At 35.9% G+C, this 14,020-nt stretch overlaps 1 protein-coding gene and 1 long non-coding RNA gene across 2 annotated transcripts; one reads left to right on the top strand and one right to left on the bottom strand.

Moving 5' to 3' along the window:
• Positions 1 to 481: 481 nt before the first annotated feature.
• On the bottom strand, positions 482 to 4,967 carry LOC144962022 (solute carrier family 22 member 4-like). Its single transcript, XM_078895016.1, has 2 exons — positions 4,907 to 4,967; positions 482 to 2,342 (listed from the first exon to the last, which is right to left on the bottom strand). Exons 1-2 carry the CDS (start codon positions 4,920 to 4,922, stop codon positions 820 to 822), a joined length of 1,539 nt encoding a protein of 512 aa, XP_078751142.1. The 5' UTR covers positions 4,923 to 4,967; the 3' UTR covers positions 482 to 819.
• On the top strand, positions 3,787 to 7,394 carry LOC144962033 (uncharacterized). The gene is made up of 3 exons (XR_013643356.1): positions 3,787 to 4,067; positions 4,572 to 4,671; positions 7,261 to 7,394. It is a non-coding gene; the product is annotated as an uncharacterized LOC144962033 (long non-coding RNA).
• The last annotated feature ends 6,626 nt before the right edge of the window (positions 7,395 to 14,020 follow it).

Raw genomic sequence — 14,020 nt, 5'->3', positions numbered from 1 at the left:
TTGAGACTTTGTCTACGAAGTAATCTGAGAAGTTTCTCGCTAATTGTTGCAGACAATTGTAGGAAGTTTATTTTGTCGTTGATGAATCAGTTCTTATTAAGCCATTTATAATTTTTAACAAATCTTTTGTTGAGATTTTTTTCTGATCTCCCTGTCTACTCAGCAATGAATAGGTAGCTGAGTCTTAGATCTGGCGGAAAGTACTTTGAGATAGACTAGCGTCCTATCCAAAGGGTAGCAAGTAATTGCTATTGTCCGTTCCACACTATAGAAACCGGGATAAAATCAGGCTCCATTGGCCTAAAGGACTACTTTTTATTGAACAGTTTCAGTAATCTTTAATTGTTGGTTTTGAGTTTACGGTGTCAGATGGATACCCTTTTTGAATTGCACAATGCTCTGTGGATTGTTGACATATAAACACATGTTATTTGAACCAATTTAAAATCATGATTGTCAGAGAGATAATTTTCTCTGAGATTTATGTATGATTAAATTAATTGAACTATGTATGAATTGTGTCCACTTTTGATTTAATTATACCATGATAACTGACAAGGTTTATAATGTCTAATACAAATGTAAGAATTGCGATATTATAATGATGGTCTACATTGTCTTCGTGGTTATATAAATTGAATTGTTGCTTTACCCTTTAAAGACTATTTTTAATATTTTAAATTGCAGGAATAAATCATGAATTCGTGGCATATGATTTTGGAATTATTATTCATATCTCATAATACACAACTACGCCAAGTGTATAACAAGTACCACTTCAGTCCAGTAAGGGCTCAAAATTTAAAAGTTCAGTTTCCTTCAAACTGTAACGTTTTCTTGCAATGCCTTACCTTTAGTCTCAGGAAGTAATAAAGTAATTATCGCACAAATAATCGCCAGCACCCCCATGATACCGTAACAAACAGAATATGTGTTTGCTTCAGTTGGTATTAAAATAGGAGCGATGATTCCACCAACTCGAGTTAATAACAGACCCCAACTATTAGCAGCACCACGGATAACTGTGGGATAAATCTCAACCATAAAAATTTTCAAAACGGTCCAAAACAAACCCATGCTAATTTTGCCAACCATAACAAGAATGGCTACTCCAAAATCTTTAGCGTTTCCAGAAAGCAGTTCTTGAAAACAAGCGGCGACAAGTAGACAAACACCTGAAATTCCAGAAAATGCAAATCCTGCTTTTTTCCTGCCCACAAGATTGGGCGTGTAAAGGAGACCGCAACTTATGACCATTTCCATCACGTAAGATAAGATAAGATTAAAGTAAAAATCACCACTCAATGCTTTCATCCCAAAAGTTAGTGCATAATATATGAGACTTACTGACACCCACGGCACTGAAACCAACAGTGTGTTTTTCCTATAATCCTTTCTAAAGAGATGAAGAGTGGTACGGATCACACCATTGTTATTACGATTCCGAGTTTCCAATCCTATTTCTAAATTAAGATGTGCCAGAGCTGGTAAAGCTTTGCCATTGTACTTTGCAATCTTTTGGGCTGCAGTTTTAAATTTCTCTGTTTTTTTCTTAACCTCCAACCATCTCAAACTCTCTGGCAGCCAGACCACTGGGATTAGGGTGAGCACGCATACAGCACACGTCACTATGTGGATATCACGCCAGTCCTTAAGGACCATACACAGCACACTGAATGATATCATGTTAAACGTATAGCTTGGTAGACCCAAAATTATCGCCCTCCATTTTACAGGCATGAATTCAGATATGTATACGTGATTCAGAGTGAATTGAAAAGCCAATGCAATTCCGTGGAAAAGTAGAATTACAGCAAACATTTGCCAAGAGGTAGAGTTAAACGATACTATGTTCAATAATAGAGTAAAAAAGAGTGAAATATAAATAAGGAGTTTTCTACCAAGCGTATCACCCTCAACGCCAGCAAATAAAGTGCCAAGGAGGAGTCCTGTCATTTGCAGAGATATCATGAAGGAAGGGATCCAGGCATTTCCACACACAAGACTCCACTCCGTGACAATGGTCGATATCCCTGGGTTGAATTCAATGTTTTTACATGACTCAAATGCAGAACAATCGTTTAACCTATATTTTCCTTTTGTTTCGTTTCCAACTGTTTTGCTTAATCCATGTATCGTCATCTCATCGTTAGTAAGTCCGTAACTCTCGAAGACTGTGTCGTTATTTGGGTCGAGGCAAATCCATCCAGGATTGTAATTACCAAAGACCATTAAACTGCTGGTAAAAGTCCCTCCAGCACGACCCAAAAATCCGGTGTTAATAAAAAGGAGGGCTTGAAAAGGGCCACAGCCGAGGATCTCGATAATTTTCTCTGATTTACCTGGAAAAAGAAATTTAAAAATAGTTGCCATGTTTGTTAATATAATATGTTTTGTATTGCTGCCGTGTAGAGGTAAGGTTTCGGACCGTCTGACACTTCCCGAATAACAATACAGGGTGGTGACCACCAAAACGTATAACTTGAGCAGTCTCTAAAAGTACTATAAATGGGATCAATAACAATGTACGAAATTACATTGAGCACTTATAATGACAACTAACATGCTTTATGTTTTAAGTTAAAGTATTAATGTGTATGTGAAGAGTTTGCGAATGTGGACGCGGTGAAGTTTCCGTATGTGGGTGAACGGGTGTTTGTGTGTAAGCGTGTTAGTGTGTATGCTAGTTTATATTGTCTTAGTGATTGTAATGCGCCATCGAGCCCTTGTCAGAGGATAAATGGGCGCTATATTATTATTATTATTATTATTATTATTATTATTATTATTATTATTATTATTATTATTATTATTATTATTATTATTATAAAGAATAACTCCACTTACTTTTCATGATTGTCGCCTTGTGCTGTGATGACATTTTTAAAAATATTATCAAGTTAACAGTTACCGAAGGCTGCGCTTGGACTCATACTAAGACCAAAACTAGGTCGAGGGTTCAAGCCGGCTATTCGACATTTTAAAAAAAAAACCTAATCCTTAAAATGAAGTTTAAATTTTCATATGTGAATTCGAAGGACGATAGTTATTGGTCATTTTTTTCTCTAAGACGCAAACCGAAATCGAAGAATTTACTTACAATATCAAGTAAACACTTATAACGATGTTTTCAATGATTAATCAACACATACCGCTCAACAGCCATTTAAGCAAAATTACAAAAGACACATCCCCTTCCTGCCCCCTATGTCAACACCCCAATGAAACAGTAACACACCACTTGCTTGAATGTCAACCTCTTGAAGACTTCAGATGCACATTCCTCCCACCAAATCCAAGCATCAGTAACACACTTTGACTTTATAGTAGTGTCGAGCGGAAGTCTCGACGATACCTCAAGTCATCGGCCACCAACACTCAAAACTTCCCGAACTCGATGACCAAGGAAAAGTCGGGAATTCCCGAGAAGTAGCACTTCAACTGAGCTTTGGATGGCTTTTTTGTATTAAAACTTAAAATACATTAAATAAATTCACTTTGTATAATAATAAAACATTGATACCTATAACCATTTTGATCTATTTACAACGTTTGTGTTTTGTTAGCTGTTAAAAATATGATATAACGTCAATACCCAATACTAATGACTAGGTATTGAATGAAAGCACCGATGACTAGAGCGATGCTCGAGACTTTTTTGAGTCTCGAGACTCAAAAAAGCATCGAGACGCAAAAAAGTCTCGAGCTTCGCTGGAATCATCGCCGACGAGAGAGGGGTGAACAATGCAGATAGTACACATTGTTAGTAACGCGTGCGTCGCTCGCGTAGTATAGTCTCGAGACTCGGGACTCGGGACTTAATACGAGAAGCATCGACGACCAAGATTCTCGAGACGAGAAAAGCATCGAGAACTAAGTGGAGGTCGGGAAGTTCTCAGTCGTCGATGACCTGACTTCTCAAAACCTAAAGCATCGATAACCTTTTGGTGACCCGGATGCCCTCCCCTACTTTATAGTCACCTGGAACAACTACAAAAGACGTCTAACTTCTACGTCATGGCACAAGACCGAAGGGCTAGAGCTCAGGTGGTCGCTGGTTCGGATAAGTAAGTCAATGATTAATATTTTACAACTGAAAAAATTAGTTATGAGACTGCAACGAAATCGCGTAACGTTTTGACCCAGAAAAAAAATCAATATTGAAAAGAATTACTTAAATGAGCTAGCTTTTATCAATTTTTCTTGGTTAAATAATGACAAATTACAAAAGAAAAACTAGAAACCCAAACAAAAACCCAAACTACTCCCCCCCCCTAGATCTATTATTATTATTATTATTATTATTATTATTATTATTATTATTATTATTATTATTATTATTATTATTATTATTATTATTATTACTTCAAAATAACTCGATATAATTAATTTCGAAAAAGACGTAATTTCACAGCCAAATACCGCCTTTTTGTTGAACAATATTTGTGATTTGACATAATAAACTGCTCAGAATCATATTGATAATGGGGCTGGAGTTAGTAATAAAATAGTATTAATTGCTTTCTATCTTTTGTACAAGACTCAATGCTACCACAAAATACTTTCCACAGAACCAAACGGTCCTAGCTACCCAATCAGTTCTGGGTGGCCAGAAGGGTCAGGAAAACTTGGACTTCATCCTAGATTCGGTCATTTTCCTTTGCCTGTGAGGTGAGTGTTCTAACGCTGAGCTGCCGATACCCCATTATATTATAAACCTATCCATAAAAGCTGACAACTTGTGTTTGAGTGGAATTGTCTTGACATATTGTTTTCTTAATGTATATTTTCTGTTTTATAATTGGTTTGTTTTAATCTCGTGTAAAATTTATATGAATAAGAATAAAGAATATAACATGCATCAAATATACCCTTTGACTAACAATGCAAAATGTATCAAGTATACCTTTTATCTCCATCATTGAGCCTCAAATACTGTCTCTTGTATTTATAAACCTTGAAAACAGCAGACATTGAGTTTAAAATATGTGAGTTCAAATGTTCCAACAATATCAAGTAAATTTTTATAACGACGTTCTCAATTATTAATATAATAATTTACAACTGCAAATTAGATATGAGACTGAGACGAAATCGCGTAATGTATTCCTGACACGTAATAATTAGCTGTTGTTCAGGTAGAACTGATAATAAAAGATGGTAATAATAATATCAATAATGCTGAAAACTTATATAACGCTATAACTCCGAAACACCAGACTCTAAGCGCTTAAATTACAAATTACTTTGGCTGAAACATACTCATTCACACACACAAACACACACACACACACACAAACACACAAACACAACACAAACCAGACCTATCTTGCTTCTAATACCATCAACTAAAGACGAAACAGATATGTTTTAAGCGAACATTTAAAAATAGACAAATATTTTTTTTCACGAATGCTCTGTGGTACGGCGTTCCAAACAGAGGGTCCGAAATGAGAAAAGGATCTCAATCCAGCATTGTTCTGTATTCGAGGGATAACTTGTTTGGTGGAATCACTGGCCGAACGTATCAATTTTTTGATTGGTTTTGAAAATCTTTCAAATAGTTCCGAAAGGTAGGAAGGGGCAGTACCTTCAAGACAACGATACACTAAAACACAAACTTTGAATTTAATCCTTTCCTCAACAGGCAGCCAATGCAGGTCATGAAGCAGAGGTTTGGCAAAATCGCACTCACGCTTCATGAATACGAGTCTGGCAGCGCTGTTCTGGACAATCTGAAGACGTCTCAGATTATATTGCGAAACGCCAAACAACAGAGTATTACAATAATCCAATTTCGATAGTACGAGGGACACACCCAGGTGCTTGGTCACATCCTCGGATATGAACCGTCTAATGGAAGCAATATTTTTTCGTTGGAATTATTAACCTGATGCTCCATCGACAGTCCAGAGCCTAAGAATGTGCCAAATGGTTAATGTCATAGTAACCAACCCGGGGGGGGGGGGGGGGGGGAAACAGATGAGGGCAACTGGCAATGTTGATGAATTGCGACCCATCGCCTCAAACGGTATTATGTGAATATCATGCTTAGAATATTATTTTAAGCGTTACTTACACAATTTGTCTTATAACCAAAGCCTTTATCGAAAGCAGAACGGTTTCTTTCTTCTCAAAAGGCATGACTTTTAAACATTCTGGCCATTTGTGGCCCCCCGCTCGAAACGGTATTAAGTCGGGTTTTTTTCAATTTTCATTTTTTTTCAAAACTCAATTAAAGCTTATTTTATGCCAAAAAATTTGATATCAAATTTATAAAATTCTGATAATTTATCACCGAGATATGACCCTTTGAAGTAGGGAGAGTGTAAAAACCAAGTTTTGAGAAAATCGACTTTGAATTTGAGGAACCGTATTCACGCACAGTCGAATCAATGGGCAAAGATAACTCCTCAGATACGGGCATTAAAAATTTAACGAGAGTAATAAAATTTGGCATGAGCTTTGAATATATATTTAGTAATTTACATACAATTTTTTGAAAAATCAAAATGTTTATTTTATAGTTTTTTATTATTATGTAAGATACTGCACCTCCCACCTCATCTCCGTTCCCTATGTGTACTATGTGTGCTTTCCTCTTTTCTTCTTGAGTATGTAGTTTTTCTCAATTGAGTACTAAACTTGCAACTCACACCCTAGTTGTAGCTGTGTACCAAGAAATAGTATTCCTTTGTAATCATGCATGATTTATATGAATTACATAAGCCGTAGACCGGGGATTTTCAAGTTCCCCGTTGTAGCCGAGCTCTCGTTGCAGCCGAAGCTGTTCTATACGAGCTGTACTGTATCATCTAAGGCGAATCGCGGGAGCTTCAATATTGCTGTGACAAAGGATTTGGCCACGCCACAAATAGAAAATACCTGATAACAACAGTAAACACAGCTCTCGAGGGACACGAGGGAGAATCATTGGAGGTATCAGCTTCATCCCCTCAAACTCAAAGTGAACGTTGTCGATGTCACTTATGCTTGCGGAAAAATAAAAGACTGCAAAACGACCACAACGTGTGTGTCATGCAAAAAGTTGTGCGGTAGACACTCCACAAAGCAGGTTGTGTGCATGATGTGCAAAAATTAGACCTTCAGCGATAATAACAGTATGTGCCACCACCACAACCATCATCAACACCATACCACCATCATACCTCCCTCTTTATCATCATCATCATCATCATCATCATCATCATCATCATCATCATCATCATCATCATCATTACGATCAATTTATTATTTCAGGTACCAGCAACTGGGGTGACTTTGGCTCGGGTTCCAAATGACAATGCAAAGTCACCACACCAGAAAAGTCATCCCATTTGACAGTACTGCCTCAGGTGGGCACAATGATTTTCAGGGCTCAGATTATATTGAAGGAACGAAGTTCTCAGTAAATTATATCAATCAGACTATAAACGTCAACGTTTAGACACAGTTGTGTGTATGTTGGTATGTTTAACCGGGCTGGTGGATGTTGTGATTATTTTACCTAAGCGCATAGCATCAATTCGGTAGAACACGGATGTAGTGAAGAGCTGCTGTTAGCAGTAAAAGAAAATAAATTGTATTGTTGAAATACGAGTACCAATGTATCAGTAGTAGTTCGTTATATTAGTCAAACAAGAACAAAGACGTTGATTGCCAATAATACTACGAATTTGTTTTAAAATATTTGCTAAAAGCGTGCTATGCTGTACTTATAATTTTTTAAGCCTTATATTCACATAGGAGTAAACAGGAACGCACAAACTTCTCACATTGCTGTTAGTCAGTTAGTGGTACTCAATAATATACGATTCTTTGTATTTATTAAACAAGTTATTTTTATTGTACCTAATAATACAACGGGCTTACGAGTATGTGTTATTGCACGATAAAAATATTAACGAGTTTAATAAATGCAATACAAAGAAACGAAAGAACAGGTTTATTCCACCCCCTCCAAGTAAGCAGTAAGACTATTAAATATTTTGTAACCAAATAGTATGAAATTAGTATCTACTTCGATTCACCATAATTGGATTCAATAGTCTGATGTCACGTCGCCCAGCAACGGCGAACAGCTTGGTTCTAAACAAAGAAAATTGGTACTGTTTATTCTTCATCCTGGCTAGAACTTTTCATATGTCATGTGATCAGAATGTATAAAAGTCAAAACATGATTAAATTTATAACTGGCCCCCTGGAAATATGCAAAAAAATATCCCAAATTATGCGGGAGAAATTGCAAATTATGCTGGGGGGGGGGGGGGGGGAGGGGAAGGCAAATTATGCAAGGGAAATTACAAATTATGCAAAACAAGAAAAAAGTAATAAATAGCTGTCTACATTTTTCCATTGCTTTATTTACATTTAACCAATTCAAAAATAAAGAACTACAACGCAAATTCAAAACTTAATTTTTTGTTGTAGTACAGACAAGCTAGATGTCGTAGAGACGTTGTGCTAAGACTCCTGCGCCTGTCTGACAATATCAGATTGTAAACAGAAAAACTGCGCTAAGCATCAGCGCTGTTGATCGTGGTGTATATGTACCACTTGGCACAAGCAGACAAAGCGGGCACTTCATCAGAAATGGCCTGCCAAAATGTGGCACGTCAACAGAAGAGGTGATGGAGTTCTTCACCGCGAGGGGCCCAAGCTGCCGGGTGTACCTCTTGATCTCCTCCTCGGGTACAGTTTTCAGCTATGTGAGGCTCTCAAATTGATCCCAATGTGGAGACATGAGCAGCTTAGCAAGGTAGATCTCAAGAAGACAAATCAAATCGTACACTTGGAATCAGGGTTGCCAGATTAATTTCAGGCATTCTGCCAACTGGATTTTAAAAGTCTGCCAAATACCACAAAAATCTGCCAAACCGTACTATTTATAGTACCCCCTTTGAAAACTCATCAGTTTTGTTAAACAAAAAATTCTCAAGGCCGATGTCATAATTATTTTTTTTCATTTCCCAAGTTTAAAAAATCACTAATACATAAAAATTGCCATGGAAAACGTGTAGTAGACCTATACATTCATTCCTAGGCCTCGGAAAATAAAATCTGCCAAATATCTGCCAAACTGCCAAACCGATTTTTCTCTGCCAGATGACTTCAAATTCTGCCAAAAAAAAGGACATTTGGCAGAAAATCTGCCAAATTGGCAACCCTGCTTGGAATTGGAACAGCATCCCTTTAAAGTTAAATGGAAGTCACTGACACGTATTTGGGAACATCGTCGGACTTTTTCGGTTTCATTTTTCTTCATACAATGGTCATAAATTCACGCTAAAAACCATATTTTGCATAATTATGCGGTAAAGGGTGAATTATGCGGCCGCATTGCCGTAAGTGGCAAATCATCGGTCGCGTTTTCCTGGGGGGCCAGTTATAATGCTTTTCTCCTATGGATACACTTTTCTGCTCGTCGGAGAATATTTCATAAGGGCGTCCGCCATTGTAAGATAGTTTAGAGCCAGTTACTAAGCTACTATGCGTCATTACGAGGGAAGTGACGTCATGAATGTAGAAGCCATTTAGTATCTTTCTCCTTCTGCTTGAATGACAATATGACCCAAAACTAAAAAAGTTGGATTTGTATTCATGCGCACCAAAAGGTTATTTATAATTGTCAATAAGCTCTTCAATAACATTTTTTTTAAATAGTGATTTACTGTATTTTGTAAGCCTATTTATTGATGTCGTTCGATATGAAATAGATATTTAGTCATAATGATGATAAGCCCGGAGTTTATTTATAGCGTTATACTGATTTATGTTATATTTATAATTGCTCGCTATCCTTTTGATAAACACTAATTTAATGCAAAGTACTTTCCATGGGGTCTAACTGTCCCATGTAGGCAATCAATGCTGGCTAGATAGAGAGATCAGAAGAAGAAAAATATCGACAGCTCCTGACCGTATCCGGTCTCTATTGCTTGTTAGGCGAGGATATGGACCTGTGATGGTATTCCCCATGAATAATAGGTGGTAGCAAAGCTGAGCTAATACGTATCAACAAAAGGCTCAACTCAGACATATGCATCAGAGGTATTCTTGAACCAATCTCGGAATCAGAATAATTAAGTAGTGATATTCCAGCATGATAACTCCTCATCACATACCTTGCTTGCTTCCAGTGCCATCTCTTAGGTAGAGGTGGACTTGAAATGGTGCGCCACTCATCTCTGTTGCATGCTTTTTTGCTACATTCAGCTGCAGAGTCCACTCAAGCCTTTCACACCATCCATTCATGTTCTTGGTGGTCTGCCCTTTGGTCTTCTGCCTTCAACTTTGCCCTCTAAAATATCTTTCGTTATTGAGTTGTGTCTTTTTACACAACCAAAATATTTCAATTTTCTTGATTTTATTGTGTTGAACAATGTTGGTTCAATTGCTATGATATCGTAAATTTGTTGGATATTGTTTGTAAAGCGATTTGAGCACGTTTCGTGGATATCGTGGATATAAAAGCTCATTTAATTTAATTTAATTAATTTTGGTCTCTCCAGCTCATCTTTTCAAGGCGTCTAAATGTCCACATTTTAAATGCTTCTATAATTCTTTCGACTACGTTATTGAGGATGCACGTTTCTGAACCATACAGCATTGCTGAGTGAACATAGCATTTCGGAAGACGGAGTCTGGTGCTGAATTGAATTCGATCTGACGTTAGGGTGTGTTGTAACTAACTGAATCTTGATTATGCTAAAAAAAATCACATTGAGCCCGACAAATATCTGTTTTTCTAAACAATTCAAATGTAAGGGTCATGAACCCGTGGTCAGCTGTGTCACCTAGGATGAATCCCATTGAACGTGGGATTTTATGAAAAGAAATGAAAGAAAGCAAGAATGCTGTACAAAATCCGATGAACTGTGTGCCAGAATAGATACAATGGAGAATGATATATCAGCGGAAACAGCATATCAGCTGACAGCATCAATTAGGCAATGAGTTGTGGCATTGATCAATTCTAACGGTGGACATACAAAATACTGAAGTGCGCCGTGTGTGATGATTTCAATTTTGATCTCAAATTTGAAAAAAAAAATCAATTTTTTAATGACGAGTTTTAAATACTTGCGACTTTTCAATAGTTTACACAAATTCAATAAATTATACAACAAACGAAAACTAGTTTCCACATATGTATATATGTATATTCATTGTATTTGTTTCAACCAGTGTCAAACTATTGGCGAAAATGAATGTCTAGTTTCTTCTGTAACAGAGCATGTATATGAATAACAATATACTTTCTATCAATCATAACCTTTATCACTTGAATCAAACATACCATCCATCATTTATCCTCAAATACCGTGTCCTCTGTAAGATTTGAAAATAACAGACATTGAATAAAAATATATATGAATTCACACGACATAACTTTCATAATATGGGAGACTAATTAATGGCTTGATGTCATAACAAAACGTGAGGGGCAAAGATCCATGTTTTGAATGTTTTACTGACCCCATTGTAAATAAAGTGAGAATACACAAAACAATGTATAACCTTAACGTTTATATTCTTAATATACAATTTAGTGAGAACTCTTCAGAAAAATGGCTGGCTAAAAACAATACTAACGAGTTGATTGACGTCAATTCGTTCAATCTATAGCAAGTTGAATTGCTATGAAGCATATAATCAGGGACGGCTGGTAATAATGGGCAGGATGGGCAAATACCAGCCTGTTTTTTCAAGTTATATGCTGCATTACCAGGTCCGAAATAATCAAATTTAAATTAGATAATTTCAAAAGTTACTACTTAAACTTGATGCTTCGTACTGAAATCAATTTGTGTGTATTTTTGATAGATTGCGAATCACCATGCACCCCGTAATGCATAAAGCAGGATCCGCCCCTGATCTTTTTATCCCCCCCCCCCTACCCCCCCCCCCCCCCCGCCCCAACCACTCCACTCCACTCCGCCCTCATCGTCATCTCATCGTCATGTCGTCTGACGGTGAACTAACTCAGATTTTTGCTGTCTGGCCTCTCTAGTACTAGGTCGGGCTAATTCAAATGAGCCCACCTTACTAACCAGTGAACACTAAATAGAGATTTTGGCAAACGAACTTTTTCTTATTTATTGCCTTACTTGAGCTGGGAAGGTTCCAGTATTGGATTAAATTTATTAATTTACTATTATTATATCAATTTAGTATTAATTTGTGTTGCTTTTATATATTTGTTTATCCATTTAAATTATTTCTTTTTTTTCTCGTTTTCTTTAGTGTTTCTCAAAACTCATTTATTTAAATTGTTTTCTTATTTGTTTGTTTGCTGTTGTTGTTGTTTTTTTTTTTGTTTTTGTTTTTTTTTTTTGTTTTTTAACAAATTAATTTGTTAGTTCTTTTTTTTTAATTCTTAAAGTAATTACCGCAGTATTTTTATTGCCAGACTAAATAATTTTGCAAAACAATGCAATTTTCTATTGTATTCCCTCTAATAAAACAAAACACTTTTATTCAAAAGTCACGACTAAATAAATATATAAAATACAACCACCATTTTGGTTTTCTCAACAATTGAATTAATATACGAGAAATACTCTTCTGAGTAAGGAGAGAGTTGAATTCTAAGTTATAGAGGAAATAAATACGTTTAAAGGTAGGGTGGGCAGATTCCGTACTTGCCCGTCCTGAAGCTAATACATACATAAGATGGTTCGCGATGAAAGGCGGGAAGCTTGGGGTTGGTTGGGTAAGGAGCAAAGATGACACGGTCGTTATTGTGATGATAGTCAAACGAACAGGGTTGCCAGTTTGGCATTTTAAATGCCAGATTCCAAAAATCTGGCATTTTTGAAAACCGTTTGGCATTAGAAAAATCATTTGGCATTTGGCATTTTCATTTGGCATTTTCTTTTCTTGTATATTATACATCAAATGACACCTTTTCTTAATTATTTCTAAACGCGTAAAAACAAATCTCTTCACATCGGAAAACTTTGCTATTAAAACTCACACCCTGAACTAGCCCTGCCTCCCTCAGATATTCACTCAAATTCAGCCCTCGACAAGTATCCTAGTAAGTTTTCTGGGAATCTCCTGCAAAACTCGTGTATATTTGCGTCATGGTCGCCTGTTAACTTTTAACTCTGTTCGTTAGCGTGGTCTGATTTTACAGCATCCAATGATTTCACTCCTTTTTGGAATTCCCAAAAGTCTGCAGATCTTTCATGTTAATGTATTTCTTTTTCATTCTTAAAATCCAACCGTGGTGTAGTGGTTTAGCACTCCACTTAGTAGTCAGTAGGTAAAAAATTACCCCAACAGGAAATTTAGTATAATTCAAAAAAAAAAAACAAAAAAAAAAAAACAAAAAAAAAAAAAGAAAAAAAAAAAAAAAAGAAAGACGCAAGCCACCAGGATATGATAGTAAATTGTCTATCAAAAGTGAGTAGTTTTCTTAGTGGGGGTGGGAGTCAACAGACTTTGGCATTTTTTTTGAGTGTTTTGGCATTTTTTGAGTCTTCCCCTGGCATTTTGTTGAAAAATAATCTGGCAACCCTGCAAACGAATGCATGAGGAGAGATTGGTAACATTATTTTGTCTTAATTGTATTGTATGAAGTATTGGCGAAAGCCTAAGATTAAATAAACTTTGTTTTTGTTTGTCTTATTTTGACTATGGAACTGATACTTGTCATAGCAGACCTGCCTACTTTAAATAGGAAAATAAAAATCGTAGTTTTCAGGGCTAATAAAATCGTAGATATTTTAACTACCCTTTAAAAAAATCACCGGAATTTTCGTCTGTTTTGATAGATATCAAATTTTAAAAAAACGAGAAAAAATAATTGGAAACGTAATAATGATGGTGATGGTGGTATAGTTGTAGTGGTGGTGGTAGTAGTAATGATGATGGTAATATTATTATTGTTATTATCATTTTTATTATTATTATTATTATTATTATTATTATTATTATATTATTATTATTATTATTTATTATTATTATTATTATTATTATTATTTATTTTATTATTATTATTATTATTAGTTAT

The sequence above is a fragment of the Berghia stephanieae genome, chromosome 1 (genome assembly GCF_034508935.2).
Source record: "Berghia stephanieae isolate SIO BIC M18660-M18661 chromosome 1, UCSD_Bste_1.3, whole genome shotgun sequence".
NCBI classification, from domain to species: domain Eukaryota; kingdom Metazoa; phylum Mollusca; class Gastropoda; order Nudibranchia; family Aeolidiidae; genus Berghia; species Berghia stephanieae.
Note: the sequence above shows the minus strand (reverse complement) of the source record. Positions and strands in the feature narration are given on the sequence as shown.